We start from the raw sequence: 18,190 nt of genomic DNA, 5'->3' as shown, positions 1-18,190 counted from the left end.
GAGCTGTTCCCTTTGTTTCTGCCCAAAAAAGATATTGTGGAGAATTGGTATAATTTCTTCCTTAAACGTTGGGTAGAATTCACCAGTGACCCCATCTGGGCCTGGTGCTTTCTGTTTTGAAAGGTTTTTAATTATTGATGTAATGTCTTTAATAGGTATAGTGAAAGTGAAAGTTGCTCAGTCATGTCTGACTCATTGCGACCCAATAGACTGCAGCCTGCCAGGCTCCTCTGTCCATGGAATTCTCCAGGCCAGAATCCTGGAGTGGGTAGCCTTTTCCTTCTCCAGGGGATCTTCCTAACCCAAGGATCAAACCCAGGTCTCCCTCATTGCAGGTGAGGGTGCTGAGCCAGCTTTACCAGCTGAGCCACCAGGGAAGCCCATACTATTAAGCCTGTCCTTAACAGGTATAGACCTATTCAGGTCATCTTTGCTTCTTATGTGACTTTTGCAGATTGTTTATTTCAAGGAGTTGGTCTGTTTCATCTGGGTTATCAAATTTGTGGTCACAGAGTTGTTCATGCTACTGTTGCTAAGTCACTTCAGGTGTGTCTGACTCTTTGCGACCCTGTGGACCGTAGCCCACTGGGCTCTGCTGTCCATGGCATTCTCCAGGCAAGAATACTGGACTGGATTGCCATGCCCTCTTCCAGGGGACCTTCCCAGTCCAGGGACTGAACCTGCATCACTTATGTCTCCTACATTGGCAGGCAGGTTCTTTACCACTAGCACCACCTGGGAAGCCCAGAGTTGTTCATAGCTTTCCTTTACTGTTCTTTTAATCTCCATGGGATCTTATAATTCCCTCTCTTTCATTTTGGATACTAATAACTTACATTCTCTTTTTTTCTTTGTTAACCTCGCTAGAGCGTTATTGATTTTATTGATCTTTTAAAAACACCAGCCTTTGGTTTCATTGACTTTCTCTATTGATTTTCTGTTTTTAATTTCATTGATTTCTGCCCTAATTCTTTTTTTTTTTTCCTGCTCTAATTCTTATTTATTCTGCTTACTTTGGATTTACTTTACTCTTCCTTTCCTAGTTTCCTAAGGTGGAAACTTACTGATTTAAAGTTTTTCTTCTTTTCTAATTTAATACTATAAATTTTCCTCTAAGCACTGCTTTCCCTGAATATCATAGCTTTTGATAAGTTGTATTTTAATTTTCATTTAGATAAAAAATTTATTTCTCTTGAGATTTTGTGTGTGTGTGTTATTTAGAAGTGTGTCGTTTAATCTCCGCATAGCTTGCTGTTTTCCAGTTATCTGTTAGCCATTTCTAGGCTAATTCCATTTTGGTTTGCCAACAGATATTATATCATTCAATTTTTAAAAATTTGTTAAGGGTGGACTTCCCTGGTGGTCCAGTGGTTAGGAATCTACCTTACAATGCAGGGAACATGGGTTTGATCCCTGGTTAGGGAACTAAGATCTCGCATGCCTCGGAACAACTAAGCCCTTGCACCACAGCTAGAGAGCCTACATGCTCCTGAGCCCAGGCACCGCACCTGCAGAGTCTGCGTGCTGCAGTGGAAGACCCCATGTGCCGCAGCTCGGACCCAGTGCAGCCACATAAACAAACAAATGAAAAGAAGTTATTACGAGTTTTTTGTTAAGGGGTGTTTTGTGGCCCAGAACGTGGTCTATGTTGGTGAATGTTCTATGTGAGCATGAGAAGAATGTATCTTCTGCTGTGGTTGGATGAAGTCTGTAGATGTCTGTTGTATCCAGCTGATTGAAGATATTGTTGAGTTCAGCTTTGTTCCTTATGGGTTTTCTGCTTGCTGATTCTGTCCATTTCTGAGAGAAGGGTGTTGAAGTCATCAGCTATGATAGTGGATTTGTCTATTTCTCCTTACAGTTGTCTCACTTTTTGCCTTATGTAGTTTGAGGCTTTGTCGTTATATGCATACACAGTAAGAACTGTTATATCTTCTTGAAGAATTAACTCTTTTTTTAAAATCTCTACGTAATGTCCTTCTTCGTTGCTGATAATTTCCCTTACTTTGAAGTCTGTCTAAAATTACGATAGCCACTGCAGCTCTTTTGATTAGAATTAACATGGTATATTTTTCTCCACTCAGTGACTTTTCTTGTCTTTGTTTGCACTGGGCTTCGTTGCTGAGTGGAGCCTTCAGCTAGGAGCAATGAGTGGGGCTTCTCATCACCGTGGCTTTTCCTGTCACAGGGCACAGGCTTTAGGCCCATATTTAGTAGCTGTGGTGCATAGGCTTAGCTGCCCTGAGGCCTGTGGACCAGGGACTGAACCTGTGTCCCTGCACTGGCCGGCGGACTCTTATCCACTGAACCACCAGGGAAGTCCCACCCATTTATTTTTAATCTTTGTGTCTTTATGTTTAAAGTGGTTTCTTGTGGGTAAGATATTGCTGGGTCGTGTTTTCAATCCACTCTGACAATCTCAGTCTTTTAATTGGTACATTTAGATTGTTGTGATATAGTTGAATTAATATCTACCATTTTCATTAATATTTTTTGTTGCCCTTGTTTTTTGTTCCTATTTTTGTTTCCCACTCTACTGTCTTTTGTGTCTGTCTAGTCCTTTTTATACAGTTATATATAATACTTAGGATTGTTTTAATTTAAAAAGTGATACTTGCTTATTGCAAAATAATTCAGAGAGTGCAGAAATGTCCAAAGAAAAAATATTACTTAAGAAAAAGGTGATCCCAGCCCGGAGGAACCTTCTGTTGTGGGCTGAGGGAAGATGAAAGGTGCAGTGGAGTTAGGGGATGCCTTGGCCAGGGTTGGGGACCTGGGTCTTTTTGAAGGTAGCAGTGTTTAGGAATGGCTTCCCAGGTGGTGCTAGTGGTAAAGAACCTGCCTAGCAATGCAGGGGACATAAGAGACGCAGGTTTGATCCCTGGGTTGGGAAGATCCCTTGGAGGAGGGCATGGCAACCCACTCTAGTATTCTTGCCTAGAGAATCTCATGGACAGAGGAGGCTGGTGGGCTACATACAGGCCATAGGGTTGCAAAGAGCTGAACATGACTGAAGTGACTTAGCACAGCACAGCTTTAGGAGAATGAGATCTGGATAGTAGGGGCAGTGCCCAGAGAAGGAAATGGGGAAGGTGAGGGGTATGGAAGGGGAATTAGACCACTGAGAAGAAAAAGTTCATTTCTATTTCTATGCTAAGGCCCACTTCCTAAGAACAGCATTATTTTCAGGGTTCAAAGGCCCTTTGTGTGGTGGGAGGGAAATTAAGGAGATATTTAATAAGCAGGTGTAGCTGAATGTGTGTGGTGAAAGTACAGTCTACTCTCTGTTTGTTTATTTGCCAGGACTGTTTATAACCAGCTTCCGACAGGAGACAAGTTGTTTTGACCCTGGTGCCCTGGCTCATTCAGGCCACTTAGCACTGTTTACCTTTCTGGGGAATAATGTGTATGCTCCCCTGATGTAGTGCTTCCGTAAGGTCTGTAACTAGAATGCATGCTTCGTGGACTCAGCATTGTGTCACCGCAGCCAGTGTCTGATGGGCCTCAGCTGCTTTCTGTTGCCCATTCACTGGAGGAGAGTAAAACTTTCTTGACCCAGATCGGTGAAGGCAGGAGTTCAAAGCTATTGAGAGCCTTAAATCAGTATCTGGTCTTTTTGTTTGAGCCCCTGGCTGACACTCTATCAATAGAGACATCTTGACACTGCTCTGTGTTGAGTTAAAAAAAAAAAACACAAACCCTAATACCCAGGTTTCTGCACACCAGATCAGTTACTTGGGGTGGGGTCCAGGCCCTGTTATTTTTTAAAGCTCTCTGGGTGATTCCAGTGCAGGTCTAAGGTTAAGTCCTGCCTTGAAGAAAGATGCTGGCTTGTCTTGACCTGTGTCCAGTCCTCTTTGTAGCAGGTGGGGACTGGTTGAGGCTATTTTGTCATATAACACTAAAATGCAGGGAGACCTAAATGTTATGAATGTAGTTATATTGTTTTCAAAGTTCTCCATTTCCAGAGGGCTTCAAACATTTGGCTCAAGTGTCACTATGTATATATATATATAGCGCTTACTCGCTCAGTTACGCCCGACTCTTTGCGACCCCATGGAGCCCGCCAGGCTCCTCTCTGTCCATGGGGATTCTCCAGGCAAGAATACTGTGGTGGGTTGCCATGCCCTCCTCCTGGGGATCTTCCCAACCAGGTCTCAAACCCAGGTCTCCTGCATTACAGGTGGATTCTTTACCATCTGAGTCACCAGGGAAGCCTATATATATATATATATATATATATATATATATATATAGTTTGTTTGTTTTTTTACGTTGTCAGAGAAAGAATATACATAGTAAAAACGCAACACACTGCATTTTAACATACTGAAGATAACTAACGAGCTGTTTGTCAACCATCTTGAATACAGTCGTAAATGCTGTCAACCGGAATATGTCAAGTGAATCCACATACCACTTTGATTTGATTTGCCACACTCCTACCCTCTTTTTCACTTTCCTTGCTTCTGTTGCTTAAGCCAAGATGGCATTCCATGGAAGAGTTTGTTTGGGAGAAAAGATTCTGCATAAATAAAAGTTTATAGGCCACAGGCCTTTCCTTGTAAGGTCTGTTTTAGATTAGATCAGTTTGCTTTAAGGCCCAGGCACCCCCCAGGCTGGGCTTAGAGCTGCTTCCCACTAGGATTTGAGCCATCCCAGCTGTTCCCCAGCTGGATCCACTTCAGATACGTTTACACTGGGGCAGCCGTGATTGCCTTTCAGAGGGGGAGTGGGGGAAGTTTTCATGGAAATGGGAATGGGCTGCAGCTGTGGGTGGAAGTGGGTGGCCCAGAGATGGTGTCATTGTCAAGAGGCCATTGGCCTGACCTTGAGGGATCACTGGCCAAAATCCTGTTCCCTGTGGATCCAGAGCCATAGAATGTTCTAGCCAGAGCTCTTCCTATGTTGTTCTTCAGTTGCTATGTCCTGTCTGACTCTTTTCAGCCCCATGGACTGCAGCACACCGGGCTTCCCTGTCCATCACCAACTCCCGGAGCTTGCTCAAACTCATGTCCGTTGAGTTGGTGATGCCATTCAGCTATCTCATCCTCTGTCATCCCCTTCTTCTCCTGCTTTCGATCTTTCCCAGCATCAGGGTCTTTTCTGATAAGTCGGCTCTTCACATCAAGTGGCCATAGTATTGGAGTTTCAGCTTCAGCATCAGTCCTTCCAATGAATATTCAGGGTTGATTTCCTTTAGGATAGACTGGTTTGATCAAGCAGCTCTTCTTTAAGGACTAATTAGGGGCTAACCCTATGCTAGGGGCGCTACAGATCTTGTCTTATTCAGTCTTTTTGATAACTCTGTGAGGCACACATGATTATCCCCATTTTATGGATGAGGATATAGGCTTCAAGAGGTTAAGTCACTTATCCAAGGTCACAGGTAATAAGTGACAAAGCTAGTCACACATGCTAGTCCCCTCCAAAGCCTTCCTAGAAATCATCTTATGGATGAAGAGATCAAGGTCCAGAAAGGAAAAGCCGCTTGTCCCAGACAGCAACACCAGCTCCAGTTCCTGGCAGAGCTGCAACTAGCCGTTACCTGCCGCAGGGTCATGTCCCCTGCCGCCTTCTCAGTGGCTCAGGCAGAGTCAGTTGTGCTGGCGTGGAATAAGAAAGCAAACTCACTATCTCTCTTGTCCCCAAGTCTGCAAGGGGAGACCATGTTAAGAGCGTAGCAAAGGCAGGCAGAGGCCACTGGGAGAAGCAGATCCCAGCCAGGACGTGGGGCAGCCGTTGGTGAACCAGAGCCCAGTTTCCAGGGCAGCCTGGAAACTTCTTTGACTTGGGGTGGCACTGACAGTTGCCCCCATCGGTGGTATGTGGGCATCTGGGCTGCAGGGTTCTGCGTCAGCCCTTCCCATTTCTGTTGATGTGAACAGCAGCCTTTAGGAGCTCAGTTCTACTTCCACGTGTGGAGGCAAGAGGGTGTAAGGAATGTGTCCGTGGTGGCCTGGGAGTAGCTACCTTTGCAAATAAGGGTGTGGAACCAAAGAAAGGACCCAGGACTCCCTCCTTCCAGCTCTCCAATCAAGAAAGGAGCATTTAATTTCCGCCAGATTGCAAGGTGATTGCTTTTGTTCTCCTCTGAATTTGTGCCAAGGATGCAACTTTCTGTGCTCATTTTATTAAAAAACTTTATAAAGAGCACTAATAAGTAGATATAAAACTGCTGCCTAAATGACAGAGAGACTAAATGAAATTCCCAAGGGTCAGCCATTGAATAAATAACAGGACCATGTCCTTGCACGATCACATTCTCATATATGCAAATTAGGGACAGTGCCTTACCATGGAATGTTTTAATTAATATTTATAAATCACAGAGCGCCTCAGAAAGGGCCGCTAAGTTATTTATATTATTATCATGTCACTTGAATAACAAACCCTTTGTAGATTGCTGCCTGCTTTGCATTTTAGTCTGAGAAGTGAGAGAGCCCGTTGTGTGTGTCTCCCCCACAGGTGTCGTGTCAGCGCAGCGGCAAGTCAGCATCCAGGAAGGACCCCTGTACCGCACAGAGGGCTCTCACATCACCATCTGGTGCAACGTGAGCGGCTTCCAGGGGCCCTCTGAGCAGAATTTCCAGTGGTCCATTTACATGCCCAAGGCCCCGGAACGCGAGATCCAGATTGTCAGCACCATGGACGACACCTTCTCTTATGCCATCTACACGCAGCGTGTCCGCAGCAGGCAGATCTACGTGGAGAGGGTCCAGGGGAACTTGGCCTTATTACACATCATTGATCTCCAGACCCGGGATGCCGGGGTGTACGAGTGCCACACACCCAGCACTGATGAGCGGTACTTCGGGAGTTACAGCGCCAAGACGACCGTCGTGGGTAAGGAGATAACTGTGTTCATGTGGCTGGTGTTCTACCTGAGTGTCGTAGTGAGTTTGAGCTGTTAAAATAAATTATCATAGACTGGACTGGGTGCTTAGACAACAAGCAGTTACTTCTCACTGTTCTGGAGGCTGGAAGCCTGGATAATCAGGGTGCCAGTGTGGGCAGTTCTGAGGAGGACCCTCATGGGGATTGCTGAGTACTAACTCTCTCTTGTCTCCTTACGTGGCAGAAAGGGAACAAGAGAGCTGTCTGGGGTCCCTTTATAACGGCACTAATCCCTGAATCTTTTTCCCTGGCAGTCTGTGCTTTCAGTGCAGGGGATTCAGGTTAGATCCTTGGTTGGGGAACTAAGGATCTAGTTGGGGAACTGCCATATGCCAGGCAGTGTGGCCAAAAAAATTTTTTTAAAGGAGCACTAATCCAGTTTATGAGAACTTCATCCTCATGACCTAATCACATCCCAAAGGCCTCATTTCCAGATACCAACACAGTGGGGATTGGGTTTCAACACAGGAATTTGGGGGACAGGGGAGAGCACAAACATTCAGTCCATAACACTAAGTCACTTCTTTTATACTACAGTTTTATTTGACTCTTTAGGGCTTCCCAGGTGGCGCTAGTGGTAAAGAATCTGCCTACCAATGCAGGAGATGCAAGAGACGTAAGTTCAATCCCTGGGTTGAGAAGATTCCCAGGAGTAGGAAATGGCAACCTACTCCAATACTCGTGCCTGGAAAATTCTATTGGCAGAGGAGCCTGGCAGGCTACAGTCCACAGGGCTACAAAGAGTCGTATACAACTGAGCAGCTGAGCACATAACATAGCATTTGACTTTAAAAGAAGAATCCAAAGCTCCCCAGATATTTTAGAGGTCACCAAGTGGCATAGGTGAAGCAAGTTTTGTGTGTTCACTTGTAAATAGAAGGTTGAAGCTGCAACTTAAAGAAGAAGGTCTAATGCAGATGTTAAGAACTTGAGGAGGTTAATTGACCCTCTCTAACTGATGAAAGGGGATATAAAAATATAGGGCAAGGACATTTGTGGTTGATAAGCTGAAGAACTGATGAGGAAGATGAAGCATGTGTCATCTGCAGGAAGAGGCCAAACCTCCAGGAAATGATGGGCCTTTAGATGGCGTCTCTGAGCCACCTGGGGGTGCTGCTGTGTCAGGAAGCAAGTGTGGCTGCAGGACTCTGCTCAGACCTGGAGTGGGTCTGTGTGTCCTTTGGTGCCAGAGTAAGGAACTGTGCGCCAGCTCTTTGTGCACCAGCCTCCGTTTACCCCTGTGCTCCCCAGCTGATGGAGGGAGCTGGAGGAGGGAGGGAGATTTCCGTGTGGTTGGCTCTGGGCCACAGTGTTTCCCAGTGTGAAGGGTCAGAAATATCAAGGCCATTCTGTTTTTCTGTCCAAGTCATAACTTCCAGGCTTACTTAAGATAATAGAAACTGGAAATCAAAATTTCCACCCTTCAAATCAGAGAAGAGGATGGTGTTTAGTCTCCAGAGTAAAATGCTGACCAGGTGACCACAGAGGTAATCTTATCGCTTGCCTGACTCATCCCCATTTCATGGCTTCCTTCCAGCCCACGGACACATGTTGACACATGAGTTATATGAAAATTAAACCTACTAAAAAACCGAGGATCCTGCTGTTTCTGTCTACCACAACCCTTTCTTTTTTTAAAAAAAAAGAAGAAATAGCTTTTTAGAGCACTGCATTGCTGACGTGAGTTGGGGGAACATGGGCGTGGAGTGGCTAGAAAGGAGAAAATGAGTAAGTTGTATTGAAAATGTGACGCTCCAACTTCCAGAAACTCCTTTTGTTTGAAGATGAGTCAGTAGCCAAGTTAAAGTTCTGAAAGCAATTTCACCTTGAACAACAAAGTCTTACTTCACTTGACATAAAATTTCTTTGACATGTTATTTTCTGTGAGTTCATTTATTGTGTAAAATGAAATGTAATGTCTACAAACGTACAATTTTTTAATTGAAGTGTAGCTGATTTACAATATTTCAGGTGTACAGCAGAGTGATTCACTTACACGCACACACATAAATATATATGTACTTTTTCAAATTGCTTTCTGTTATAGGTTATTATAAGATATTGAATATAGTTCCCTGTGCTATACAGTAAGCCCTTGTTGTTTTCTGTTTTATATATATAGTGTGTCTTTGTTAATCCCAAATTCTCAATTTATCCCTCTGCTCCCAACCCACTTTTTTATCCGAGTGTTATTGAAATACCAGACAGGAAGCATAAGTGCCAAATAGTTGCAGTCCAAACCCAGGCAGAAGTCTCGTTCTGTTTCTGTGCTGCCCACGGTCCTCCGTGGCCCCACAGAACTGTGGAAGCCTGGGTGGGTTGGCACTCAGCCCCTCGAGTGTGAGATCTGTGGCCTGCTGACCGTGCTTGGGGCGGTTCCTGTGTTGCAGTGATCCCGGACACCCTGCAGGCCACCTCTGTGCCCCAGACGTTGCACAGAGTGGAGCAGGACCGCCTGGAGCTCACATGTGACACGTCCACGGAGACACTGCAGCACAGCCACGTGTCAGTGGCCTGGCTCCGGCAGCGGGGCGGTGAGAAGCCGGTGGAGGTCATCGCCCTGAGCCGGAACTTTGTGCTGCAGTCGAGCAACGACTATGCGCAGAGGCAGAGCCTGGGTGAAGTGCGCCTGGACAAGCTGGGGAGCACCACCTTCCGCCTCACCATCTTCCACCTGCAGCCCTTCGACCAGGGCGAGTTCTACTGCGAGGCCACTGAGTGGATCCAGGACCCGGACGGCTCGTGGTACCCCATGACCCGAAAGCGTTCTGAGGGGACCGTGGTCAACGTCCAGCCCACTGGTGAGTCTGTCTGGTGCGAGGTGGTGCAGACTCCTTTGATGACTCTGCAAGTACTCTGGGTCCCTAGGGGCCAGGTATCCCAAGCCCTGACCCTCTCTCCCTGTGCTCTCCCAGCCCCTGAGTCCAGCTGGGCTTCAGATTAGAGCTGACAGCTATTGGTGGCTGCTTCAGCTGGGCTGGGGGCAGGCGTACTGTGGGCACTCAGTCCACTAATTTTGGTTGGAGGGTATGGTTGTGTCGGCATGGAGATGCAGGAAGTGCCCAAGGGTCCTTGCATTGCCGCTCACCTCTAATGAGGGGCTGCCGTTGTTCTGACAATCAGAGGAGTGGTTTGTGGGAGATGAGCTGGAGTGCCTGAAGTACAGGCTGTGGGGGGGACTTCTCTTCAGGACCTGTCTCTTGACTCTCCTGCCCCATTTGCTCCAGTTAAATGGTGGTGGTCTTGGTCTCTGCATAGCTCTCTTGCCACTTGTTCTGTCATTCTGACTTACCTAATAGCACAGATGCCCAGGCTTGCGCAGTACAAATTTCTGAGTCAGGATTCCGGGTTGGGACCTGGGAAGCTGAGTTTTCAGTATACTTCCAGTGTAGACAGTCTACGCTTTGTCAAGCACAGCTCTAGAGCCAACAGGGCAGAAGCGATTCTCTGGCTGCCTGATGGATGTTAGAACTTTACAAGGAGGGTTAGGCTCCTGGACTGGGAGCACTTTATCTGTTCTGTAGGATCCAGAGTATTTAGCAGCTTCTGAAACTTCTGGTACTAAGAAATCCACAGAAGGCGCTTTATTTCATATTTATCCCTTCCCTTCCTGGCTGGTTTTAAGAGCAGCTTCAGAAGTCTGGGCCACATTTTGAGTCTTAATGCTTTTAAATTAGGTTGCATCAGTTAATCTTCTTTATTTTAATCTTGCCAATTTGGAATCAGGATTTTTTTTTTTTTTTTTTTTTTTTTTGGAATTTGCTCAGCAAATGTATCCAGACTAAGCAAAGGGAAAACCAGGTGAAAAAAAACAAAAAGTCGATGATTTCACTCCGTGTCCTAGTGATGTTCTGGTTCAGTGATTGTGGCCCCAGTGTTGCCCTTCTCTTACTTCATTTCAGTCACATTTAGTAAGTCTCTGCAGCACTGCAGGTGGGGTGGTAGGCCTCGGGGACTCAGAGCTGAAGAACCCTTGGTCCCTGCCTTAGGGAACTGCAGATATGAAAGCCAGGGGCTGAGTGGAGGGCAGTGAGTGTGATGATGGTGTGGTGGATGGGGTGCCCTGGGGACACAGTGAATATAATTCTTCTGACAACAGTGTTTTCCCTGGATGGGGTCGTTAAAGCAGAGTCAGGAAAACCAACACATTTGGTGACTTTGAGTTGAGGCTTGAAGCTTGAGCAGGCATCAGGAGGAGAAGCATAAAGGTACAGAATTATTTGTCATGTTTGGCAAGCACAGAGAAATCAAGGGTAGGCAGATGCTGAGTTCCAGATCTGAGTGGTGAGAGATAAGAGATAGGAGATAGGAAAGATGGCCTGAAGCCCCATCTGCTGTAATGTGAGCTTGGCTTTGACTCTCTGGTCCAAGCATCTCTCAAGCTGTTCTCCTTGGACTCGTAGGAGCCCCATAGAGGTGCCTGAGCAGTCGCTTTGTGGGTGGACGTGTGTGTGTGTGTGTGTTGGTGTGCGTGCGTAGATGCCATGGTGGGAGGTGCTGAAGGAAGGCATGTGAGGCCTACAGTGTCCCCTCCTTGCCTCAACCAAATGTTTTCTGTATCAGGCAATAAAAGACTTTGTATGTGGAGAGGAAGACCCCCCCTCTCCTCTGCCCAAGCAGAGTCTGAAAACCACTGCTGTAGACACTTGGAGGAGGGAATAGAGATTTGTAAACACATCAGTGGCACAATCAGACTGGGTTTGAGAAAGGGAAAACCATGGAGGCCACCTAGGGTTGACCTGACAGGTTGGATCAGAAGTCAGGAGACCAGGGAGGGAAGGGCTGATGAGGCCGCAGCTGGGTCAGTGGCGCTGACCTGGGAAGGGAGCAGTGGGTGCCAGGGGCAGACAGGATGGAGCGTACTAGGGAAGGAGGAACGCAACTGTTGGGAGCCCTGAGGCTGGGGCTCAGGGTGATGCCTTGAACTGTGATAAGGAGGGATGAGGTAATGTGCCGAGTCAGACTTGAAGGCCTCTGCTTCCCCTTGGTGGCAGCACTGGTTAGCTTTTCTTTTGTTCTTGTCAGTTTTGGTCAAGGAGGCCATCCTGCAAGCAGACTCTCATGGAGATGCTCTGTGTGTGAAGCAGCCAGCATGTCATCAGACATGGAGCTCAGTTGGAGCTTGAACTTGGGACTGATGAGGCCCCAGGAGAAGCCCGTGGGATGAAATTGGGAAAGGACCCAGGAGAACTGTGGCAGTGAGAGGCGGTCAAGGAAGCAAGTCCCAGTGACAGAGAAACAGAGTGGTCAGGCCAGTTGGCAAGAAGCAGGAAGGAAAGTGGTATGGACACAAAGTAGGAGAGCTGGTCCAGAGGCTAGAACCTAAGCCTTCGGCTGTGATGGGTTGGGGGGCGGGGGTGTCACTGGAGATATTTGCTCAGTCAGTGAAGTGTGGGAGAAGGTCAGAAGCAAAATTTCAGTGAGCTGAGGAGGGAGAGGGGATTGGAAAAAGCATAAATCAGAGGTTTAATTGACTAGGGAAGATCAAGGGCAAATTGCTGGGCAGAAAGGAGGAATCTCATCTTAACCTGGCAATGTGAAGGCTTCACCATGTCAGGAGGGGGAATTCCCATGAGATCAGAAGACTCTAAGGAAGACTGCCACTGTTGCAACCAGCCTCACTCTGAGGAAGTGGGAAGTCTGAGGTCTGGGGGGCCTGTTTGTAAGTCTTTGGTGGCATTTATTTGGAAGGGGTGATTTTTTTTGTTTGTTTGTTTAAATCACTGACGTTGAGTTATAAGTTACTGCAGTGTGGTTGACCAGAAAGCTAGTGTCTGGCAGCTGACATGGGTTCAGTCCCATGTGGGTGGGTGTGTCTAGACAGAGGCTGGCAGAGTGAAACCCACATCTCTCAGGTTGGTCTTTTGGGAGGGGAAGCGGAGGCAACAGGTGTCATTTTGGAAGTGAGACCCTAGAGTCATTGGGTCTAGTTCACTTTGTCAGCAAGTTTGGGTGATAAAAGGAAGAGGCTGATTCACTGGAGAAGATAGGTATTTGGGGCAAGACACTGGCTCCGGTGGGAAGGGAGGAGATGAAGAGCCTGAGGAATGGGTGGGTACAAAACGAGGAGGGTAATGTGGAAGCAAGCACTCTTGTGATTCCTGTGTTTTTAGGGAAACGGGATTCTCATCTGCTTGAATAGTGCATGGAATAGGGGATAAGAGCAAGGCAAGGTGGGATTTCCCCGGTAGTCCAGTGGTTAAGATTGTGCTTCCCACACAGGGGGCGAGGGTTTCATCCCTGGTCATGGTAACTAACAGAGAAGGCGACGGCAGCCCACTCCAGTCCTCTTGCCTGGAGAATCCCATGGACGGAGGAGCCTGGTGGGCTGCAGTCCATGGGGTCACTAGGAGTCGGACACGACTGAGCAACTTCCCTTTCACTTTTCACTTTCATGCATTGGAGAAGGAAATGGCACCCCACTCCAGTGTTCTTGCCTGGAGAATCCCAGGGACGGGGGAGCCTGCTGCGCTGCCGTCTCTGGGGTCGCACAGAGTCAGACACGACTGAAGCGACTTAGCAGCAGCAGCAGCATGGTAACTAGGATCCCACGTGCGACACAGGGTGGCCAAAGAAAAAAAGAACAAGGCAAAGGCACTAATAATAGACATAAAGACTTGGGAATGCCAGTGTAAGGAAGACAGTTGAGATTGGAGCTTATGATTCTACAAGGAATTCAAACATCCCTGTGATGAGATTCTCCCTTCCGTGTTTTCTTTAGAGGAACAGAGCTGGAACTGGGAAGCTACAGCCTCCCCTACCCAAGGCTCTGTGACTCTGTTTCCAGAAGCTTCTCCAGCCCTTCACTCCTTTGTCCCCTGCCACCAGTGCCCATGAGACACGATAATTGTCTCATGGCATTGACAGACACACCATTACATGGTGTGCGGGACAGTTAGTGGCAGTGAGCCCTTCTTTGATCATTGCCCTGCCCCCTCCCCTCATTCCTGATTAAGCTTCTGGTTCTTTGAAGGGTGCTTGGGTTCATTGACTGTTTTAGAGGTCATGTGGCTGTCAGCGGAAGTAGGTACTTGCCCCCTCCATCTTTCTAGAGATTTGATCCGAAGGATGATGGTCTAGTGAAAAGACATTAGTTTTCACTTTTCCTATGCAATTTTGTTAGGGGTTTTTATTTCCAGTATTCATATGAGGGTGGGAGACATTTTTCTCTCTATATATAAATAGACTGAGAAAAATAGACATTTTTTTTCTCTCTCCAGATAGATAAATAGACTGAGAGAAAGAATATTTATTAAGATTGGGGTCAGCACCTGGGGTAATTTTGTCTCACAAGTCTAGCAGGGTAATGTCTATAATATCTACTGAAAATATTTGTACTCCTGATGCTTTGATGGAATTCTGGGCATATAGATCAAGGTTGGACCTTTGTAATCTGCCATGCAAGTAAAATTAGGAGTGATATTGCTTGCTGATCTCTGGGAGTGAAATCTAAGGCATTATAAGCTGCAGACAGAGCTTCGTCATCTTGATTGGGATTAACAAGACCCTTAAACTTTCTGGGTCTGGCTACCTTTGAGTTTCCTCTGAGATATTTGAGAGTTTTCTCTTAAGACAGGTATGGCAGTGCCTTCCCAGTAGTCAGCTTGTTGAGAAGGTGGCGACGGTGGGAATTTGCTGATGCAGCTTGGAGCGCTGGGGCCCTTGGTCACCCAGAATGCGTCCACTTTGTAATGCGTCCACTTTGTTATTTGTTTTCTCAGACAAAGAGTTCACCGTTCGGCTGGAGACGGAGAAGCGGCTGTACACGGTGGGAGAGCCGATGGAGTTCAGATGCATCCTGGAGGCACAGAACATTCCTGACCGTTACTTCGCTGTCTCCTGGGCCTTCAACAGCTCACTCATCGCCAGCATGGGGCCCAACGCCGTGCCAGTCCTCAACAGTGAATTCGCCCATCGGGAGGCCAGGGGCGAGCTCCAAGTGGTCAAGGAGAGCGACAGTGTCTTCGTGCTGAAGATCTACCACCTCCGCCAGGAGGACAGCGGCAAATACAACTGTCGTGTGACGGAGAGGGAGAAAACAGTGACCGGGGAATTCATCGACAAGGAGAGCAAGCGTCCCAAGAACATACCCATCATTGTCCTCCCCATCAGTAAGTATAGGGAGGGACCGCTTTCTTCCCCTCCTCCCACTGGTCTGGTCCTAGAGCTAGCATCATCAGGGAAGTTCGGGGAGAAGAGAAGAGCTGTGGGGAGGGCAGGGCAGGTTCCAGCAGCTGGCAGAGAAAACCCCCCTCCTTTCTCCAGCTCGCCTGCCCACACTTAGCACCCTGCCACCTTGCCCCTCTAGTAGGCAGAGCATCAGGTGTGTGTTTGCAGGCTGGCGAGGGGCCTGGCAGATCCGAATGCTAGCAGCTCTGTAAAAATGCCAACAGTGCCAGCTCAGTTTGGAGACCAACCAGGACTCCAGCACAGCTGTTCACTCCCATGTGGGAATTAAATCCCAGAAGAAATGGGTGGGTGCCTGTCTTGAAACCTCACTTAAGAGGGTTGGTCTTTTATGGGAGGATTTTAAATCCTGAAGAGCATTATTAGGAGAGATTTGCTTTCTGGGTTTGAGGGTGTAGGGATTGGCATTTCCCTAATTGTCTCTTCCCTTCTGGAAGTGGGCTTTTAAAAGTCAGTGGATGGGACCTCTCACATCATCCTGGAGCAGAGGCTTTTAAAGCTTTAGATCATTTCCAGGGTTGCTTAGGTGGGCTCCCTGCCTGCTTGTAGCTGGCATTGTCTGGGTGGGTATCGGTCAGGACTGCGGGATTAGGGGACTGCCTGTGTTTGCTTATCTTGGGTTTAATCATTCATAGTATCAGCATGTCCTTATTAATATCTCATTTCTCTCATAGTTTTATTTTTAGTAAAAAGAGAAACCTTAGAATGCTCTGATTTTAAACAAGATGGTGAAGTTTTTAAACTAACCTTTAACCTTTTTCTCCACTGCTCAAACTGTTCTTTCTCTTAGGCCTGTAATGATTCCCTTAATATTTTTATTTACACTTTGACATCTTTAATACAGTTTAAAGTGTGAAGAAAAACACAGACAACAGGGGTCTTGCCGCTGTTTTTTTTCCTTTTCTCACCAACAGGATGGCTTTCTTTTGTGCTTATTATTTTTTTTTTTAATTGCTCTCTGACACACATCTCATTGTCTTGAAGTTCTTTTCTTTCTTATTTCCCCCTGCAATGCTTAGCATGGTGCTTTGCATAGGGTAGATGCTTGCTGAATATTTGTAGAATGGAATTTGTTGAACTGGATGCCCCTTCTTTACTATTTTCCTGTCGGTCTGTGCTTGCCTTAACCACGGACTCTCTACTTTTAAATCTGCTTGCCTTAACCACGGACTCTCTACTTTTAAATCTGCGACTAATTCCTCATTGTTCTCTAAGGATCCAGTGAAGGACAGCCACACTGTGTCCTTGCTCTGTTTTTTGTACTAAGCGATTTCCCCTGTCCCCTTCCAAGAACTTGTTTGATGATCTGTGGCCTGCTATATTGCTTTTCCAGCAGATAACTGGGTAGTTAGAGTTCCCCAGCACCACCAGATCCTGCCCCAAGGCCACGTGGGTAAGTCTCAAAGAACACAGTGAATCACATCGGTAATGGTGATAGTAAAGACCTGGATTTTAATGGCGCTTTATCTCCCAAGAGCCCAAACTGCTTCTGCGCATCTCATCTCCTCCTCCACTCCCAGCCCTCCAATCCAATAGTATTCTGTCCATCCTCTGAATGAAGAGACCAGAGCATCATACTGGGAAGTGGCTAAGCCGATTCCGTTTAGTGGTCAAGCTTGCATTGCGTTAGAAATATCTGCTTCTAACTCCAGATCGACTGCTCTGCGCTTAGCCTGTGCTCCACCATCAGTCTCCTGATTTGGAATTTCGCTGTGACCATGCACTTAGATTCTCATTAGTTCTGTCCTGGTTTTCATTTAATCCAGAGAGTTTTAAATTGCTGGCTGCCTTTTTCTCAAGCTTGGAAACACTTGTAAATAGTCTTAATGGGCAGTTAGCTTTGTGTCTGTATTTGCTTTTGCCTGGGCTGCAGAATGTTTTTTTTTTTTTTTCCCCTTGTAGTTTCACATCTAACTGCTTGGTTTTTTCAGGCTTGCTCAAATAGCAGATTCCCAAACAGCAGCCATCATAACAAATGAGCCAGGGCTTATAGAAGAGCCCATTAGGGTGATAGTAGTGGGTGGGAGTGATGCCTTGTAAGTCATTCTGCTTAAGGCAAGAGGAGACTTTGTTTTTCCATTGATGCCAAAGTTGCCCTTCTTTAATTTCTCGCTTTGAATTGATAGCACTGGAAGTGAGTCATTAATGAGTCTTTAATCTAAAGAGGAATATTGTTACTATTAACAATGATGAAAAATAATTATCTGATCTGATACTCTCAGTGTCATGACCTTTAGAAGTAGGACTATTAGTACTTCCATTTTGCACAGGAGAAGTGAAAGCTTGTGTAGATTAAGTAAGAGCCCCAAGACTGCAGGGTTAGGGGGCAGTAGACTGGGGCCTGGAACCTGGTCTGTCTGCCTCCAAATCCTAGTTTTTAGACATGAGTGCTGTAGAGGTAGCTACTTAGGAGATCTATCATCACCATGAATCATCTTGGTGTGGCTCCTGGGAAAATTCCTATTCCCCACTCTGTCTATTTTTCACGTGAAACAAGCTTATCCAGAATGGGTGGCCGACACGTTCACTATAGCAAGAGCTCCATGCCCGGGCTCAGTGCTTATCTTTGCCTCTTTCTGCCTGTGGGGAAAACACAGGGCTAAGACTGACTCCAAATGCATGGTCATGGATATGCCTTTCCCCTCAGTAATTGGGTGTGCCCCTTGATCTGGGATTAGATTGATTGACTGATTCAAAATTGTATATGTTTTATGTGGATGATGCCCAGAAAATTGGAGCCAGATTAATCTGGTGCTTTCTGTTTTTTTATGCCTTGCTTTTTGATCTCTATAGATAATTATACAAAATAATATATGCATAATCAAGATAGATTAAAATACCCAAGGTCTTTATGAAAAACAAATAGTTAATGGGAATAGTAAAATTAATTATCATGATGACCAGTTTTTGAAAACCTATGTATTAGGTGATTTATAGACATTGGCTTATTTACTTTATAATCTTTAAAAAATTCACAATATAAATAACACTCTCCCCACCTAGCCCATTGAAGAAGGCATGTAGAGCTTAAATAATTCCATTGGAGGAGGTCAGATAGCTAAGTGAGTAGCACAGGAATAAAGGGAGTAGAATCCTTATCCTGGAG

The 18,190-nt window shown here is 46.3% G+C and overlaps 1 protein-coding gene across 17 annotated transcripts in view; it reads left to right on the top strand.

The window, feature by feature from the left end:
* Nucleotides 1–18,190, top strand: part of IGSF3 (immunoglobulin superfamily member 3) — a 132,548-nt gene that overhangs the window by 59,351 nt on the left and 55,007 nt on the right. For 9 of the 17 annotated variants that reach the window (XM_060401604.1, XM_042253051.2, XM_060401612.1 and 6 more), the window contains exons 3-5: nt 6,469–6,846; nt 9,288–9,698; nt 14,619–15,008. In XM_060401604.1, the coding sequence (XP_060257587.1) occupies nt 6,469–6,846; nt 9,288–9,698; nt 14,619–15,008 (1,179 nt within the window). Of the gene's footprint in view, nt 1–6,468; nt 6,847–9,287; nt 9,699–14,618; nt 15,009–16,417; nt 16,478–18,190 lie in introns of all 17 variants that reach the window. The other 8 variants (XM_042253039.2, XM_027973542.3, XM_060401565.1 and 5 more) reach the window with 1 other exon arrangement.

Source organism: Ovis aries, chromosome 1 (genome assembly GCF_016772045.2).
Source record: "Ovis aries strain OAR_USU_Benz2616 breed Rambouillet chromosome 1, ARS-UI_Ramb_v3.0, whole genome shotgun sequence".
Taxonomy (NCBI): Eukaryota; Metazoa; Chordata; class Mammalia; order Artiodactyla; family Bovidae; genus Ovis; species Ovis aries.
Note: the sequence above shows the minus strand (reverse complement) of the source record. Positions and strands in the feature narration are given on the sequence as shown.